Source organism: Mus caroli, chromosome X, assembly GCF_900094665.2.
Source record: "Mus caroli chromosome X, CAROLI_EIJ_v1.1, whole genome shotgun sequence".
Taxonomy (NCBI): domain Eukaryota; kingdom Metazoa; phylum Chordata; class Mammalia; order Rodentia; family Muridae; genus Mus; species Mus caroli.
Window position 1 is genome coordinate 88,560,999 of NC_034589.1, and position 2,614 is coordinate 88,563,612.

The 2,614-nt window shown below is 48.0% G+C and overlaps 1 protein-coding gene across 1 annotated transcript in view; it reads right to left on the reverse strand.

The window, feature by feature from the left end:
* Positions 1-345: 345 nt before the first annotated feature.
* The window catches only part of LOC110286284 (transcription factor SPT20 homolog), a 4,756-nt gene continuing 2,487 nt past the window's right edge, over positions 346-2,614 (reverse strand). The window contains exon 2 of the mRNA XM_021152722.1: positions 346-546. Within this exon, the coding sequence (XP_021008381.1) occupies positions 346-546 (201 nt within the window). The remainder of the gene's footprint in view (positions 547-2,614) is intronic.

A 2,614-nucleotide genomic window follows, 5' to 3' on the forward strand; every position in this document is an offset into this window, starting at 1 on the left:
TTAAGCACCTGCCAGGCAAAAAGGCAGACACAAAAGTACAAAGTTGTATATATAAAACACTGTAAAATTCACCTAATATAAACACGGGGAATAAGTCAATTCATAGAGACACAAAGCAAATTAGTGGTTGCCAGTGGCTGGGGGGAGGGGGGGGGGGGGGGGGGGGGAGGGGGAGGATGGCTTCCTGCTAGTGCTTAATGGGGCCAGGACTTCTTTTGAAGTGCTACGCATGTGTTGGAAACAGAGAGGGCTTGGCTGCACAGCACTGCCAATGTTATAAATGCTAAGGGGCTGCACCTTGATGTGGATCAATGCTTGTTACAGAACTGCTCCAACCTCAACCCTCTAAAAGGCAGGGCAGCCCAGTCCCCTGAGATGAGGAACTGAGATGAGGTGGGCAGTGTCAAACAACTGATGAGGACGAAACGGGGTGGGGGCAGAGGAGGAGGGCTTCCCATTTACCAGCCTCAGACAACTGTAGGCATGCAAGAAGCAGTCTGGAAGACTGCGCTTTAGGTTCTTACTTATTGCCTCCGTGCCAGTAACCTAGAATGTTCTAAAACACAAAAACGGCTTCACAAGGAGAGCCACAGCAAGCCACCCCAGTGGCCTTTTCCAGGCCAGTGCCAGGGTCTGGAGGAGAGCTGGGGTCTGCCAGAGCCCTGCTTGCAGGGCAAACCTTCTGAGGGTGGGATGCTCATCAGACAAGTCTGCCATGGGCTCCCTTGCACAGGAGTGCCAGCCTAGGCTATACTCAATTTCAGTGTGATAGTCCTAATCAGGCCAGGTGGGGGTGGTGCACACCTTTACTAGCGGCACTTCCTCCGGAGACAGAGGCAGGTGGACATCTGTGAGTTTTCAGGCCACTCTGGTCTACAGGGTGAATTCAGGACAACCAGAGCTACCCAGAGAAACCCTGTCTCTAATAAACAAACAAAAAAATGTATTAGTGTTTCACAGCGCACCTGCATCAATTGCATTTCAGACCCTCACTCAAGCTTTTTAATCTAAAGAAATACCAAGTTCCCTTGAAAGACATTTCTCCTGGATCACAACTCAAGTTTTTATGTATTTAACACAGGGAAATGAGTTTTACAGCCATGACCTTCTGTCACAAGGCACAACATGTATGAATCTTGGTGACTCTGTGCCAAAAGTAGAAGAGTTGCAGCCCAGGTCAGGGATAGGAAATGGGAAATTGACGGTTATCAGGTACAGTTTCAATCCCCCAAATCAAAAATGTTCTAGAACTATGTTGCACAACAATGGGATTGTACTTATTAATACTAAGCTGCATCTTTAAAATTGTTAAAAGAGGACAGGTGCTGGTGGTACCCATCTTTAATCCTAGCTGCTCTGGGCACAAGCACTCAGGAGGCAGAAGCAGCAGATGGGTCTCTGTGAGTTTGAGGCTAGCCTGGTCTAGGTAGTGAGTTCCAGGGTAGCCAGGGCTACTGAGAGAAACCCTGTCTCAAAGAAAAGTCATCAAGGAGGATATGCTCCTCCCTTGCTCCTCAAAAAAAATAGTTAAAACAGCGAAATGCATGTTTTACATCACCATTTTCAAATAAGCCTCTAAATTATTAAAGTGTACTGTTGCAATTTTAATAATTAGATAAATGCCAATCTGGAGAAAAGTAAAATTAACCTAGTTTAGATGTGGATACACATCATGACATTACAATAAACTTGACTTTATCAACAACAAAAAATAGCAAGTGAAATAGTGTTAGTTTAAACAATTCCTTCCTGATTTCTATGTAAAGCTGTACTGTTGTGCTTTTTTGTTTTTAAGATATAAAACATTGGCACATTAAAAACACCAAAAAATGAGGTAAAAACTGCAACTGCTTTAGTTCAATACTGGTGCCTATTTTGAGAGAAGGAAAATGAGGCAAGACTTAAGACTGTGGGGCAGTTGGTGGTCCTCCCCTCCCTGTACCTCTATCCTGGCCACCTGTGTGTTCCTGGTGACTATGCTGAATGACTGCTCTGGGCACAAGCACTCTCTGTGGCATAACTCGCAGCTGCACATTCTGGCCTCTAGCCTGCAGCTGTTCTACCGGGGCAGCAGGGTACTGGAAGCTCTGTGACGGAAGGCTATGCCCATGACTCTGCTGGGCGGAGCCTAGCTGACATACCACACTTGCCTGAGGCTGGCTAACCCTCCCAGTCTCAGCAAGGTTAAGGAGACCACTTTGCTGAGCTGACACTGCCCAGTGCTGAATATTAGACCTCTGGGGGTAAGATGGTGGTACTGGCCGTGGAGGGACAGGAGCCCTAGGTGGCTGACACTGTTTTGGAATCAATACATACAAAGGCTCAGACTGCCTCTGCAGCTCTGGCTGTAAATACTGCTGTGGCTGTGGCTGCTGCAGCAGCAGCAACTGTGGTTGCTGTGGTTGCTGTGGTTGCTGTGGTTGCTGTGGCTGCGACCACAGTTGCAGCTGTGGTTGCTGTGGCTGTGGCTGTGGCTGTGGTTGCTGTGGCTGTGGCTGTGGTTGCTGTGGCTGCAGCCATGGCTGCAGCTGTGGTTGCTGTGACTGTGAACACAGTCGCAGCTGTAGTTGCTGTGGCTGCAGCCTTGGCTGCAGCTGTGGTTGCTGTGACTGTG